Source organism: Arachis ipaensis, chromosome B10 (assembly GCF_000816755.2).
Source record: "Arachis ipaensis cultivar K30076 chromosome B10, Araip1.1, whole genome shotgun sequence".
NCBI lineage: Eukaryota > Viridiplantae > Streptophyta > Magnoliopsida > Fabales > Fabaceae > Arachis > Arachis ipaensis.
Genome location: NC_029794.2, coordinates 15359214 through 15360674, shown reverse-complemented (window position 1 = coordinate 15360674; position 1461 = coordinate 15359214). Strand labels below are relative to the sequence as shown.

Genomic DNA, 1461 nt, shown 5'->3' with positions numbered 1-1461 from the left:
CTTTGGAAGCAGCGTAAACAGCGTAAAGCGGATCCGAAGGTATAACAATGGCGGCACCAGAACCAATATTAACAATGGCACCCTTCTTCCTCTTCAGCATGCCAGGAATAACCGTCTGCGTAACCTTAGTGGTTCCTTCAATGTTAACCCTAATCAAATTCCTCAAAAGCCCCTCATCCACTTCGTGGAAGAATCTAGCGTAAGGGTAAGAAACCCCAACGTTGTTGATAAGAACACCAACGTCCAATCCTTCAATTGCATCTTGGATCCTCCTCATGCCGTCGTCGAGATCGCCGGCGAAGTCGACAACGACGGTTCTGACATCGATTTTGGGGAACTTGGCGGTGATGGCGGCGGAGACATCAGCGAGCTTGTCAGGGCTTCGGCCGACAAGGACGAGGTTGAGGCCGTTACGTGCCAGCTGGAAGGCGAAGGCTTTTCCGATTCCGTCGGTTGGGCCGGTTACTAGGGCCCAGGATCCGTATTTCTTGAGATTCTTAGCGGGCCTGAGGAAGTTGACGTAGGCCCATCTGAGGAAGAGGAAGAGGAAACGGAGGAGGGTGAGGGCGCCGAGGCCGAAAAAGAGTGCGAACCAGAGCGGTTGGGTTTTAAGGCGGTTAAGTATGCAGCACTCCATATTGATGAAATGAAAGTGTTATGTTTTGTTGAGTTGAGTTGAGTTGGATTTTATGGAGAGAGAGGAAGAAGAGTATGCATGTGTATATGGGTAGAGTTAGATGAGCGGAAAACTACCAGAATTAAAGGTGGGGTTGGGTGAGTGATTATTAAATGTTTGGGGTTTTACTGCGGGCAGAGGCAGCTGCGGTATCAATGAATTGTGTGTTGGGAATAAATAGTATGGGGGCGAAGCGGAGTCAACGAGGAGTTTGGGGACAAGGACAACAAACAGCATGCAATAAAGATTGGTTTACACTGGCTAAAAAGGTTGGCTTAAGATCTCTGTATGCGAGGAATAAAAGTATAAAACTCACGTTAACAGCTATTTTATTGTTAAAATTAAAATATGGGTTTTTGCACTTTTTGTAATTTTAAGTTTTTAACGAAAAAAATTATTTTAAAATTCTTATCAAGTATCTTTAAGTGGATTATTATTAAGACATTAAAAATATTCTTATTTCTCATTTAGTATATTCTAATATTTTTTCGTATTTTATTCATTGTTAATTAAGTTCTAAAAGTTTATCTCTAAGTCTAATACTAAAAACCAGGTTCAAGATAGAATATCTAAAGTCCTAAAGACTCGACTTGATGATGATTGAGAATTATTTCAGATTTTAAAAAAGATGTTACACTTTAGAATTATCAAAGAGATAGATGAGCTAAAATGATCTATAAAAGTTTATTTATAATTTTTATTTATTTATGGATTTAAAAAGTTTTTAAAGTTTAATCCAGGATTTAAATCATATATAACAAAATGTATAAAAAATTTTTTTATTA

General features: G+C 39.1%; 1 protein-coding gene across 1 annotated transcript in view; it reads right to left on the bottom strand.

Moving 5' to 3' along the window:
* LOC107623429 (very-long-chain 3-oxoacyl-CoA reductase 1) overlaps positions 1 to 904 on the bottom strand; it is a 2702-nt gene extending 1798 nt beyond the window's left edge. Inside the window, exon 1 of the mRNA XM_021114872.1 lies at positions 1 to 904. Within this exon, the coding sequence (XP_020970531.1) occupies positions 1 to 637 (637 nt within the window). The 5' untranslated portion in view covers positions 638 to 904.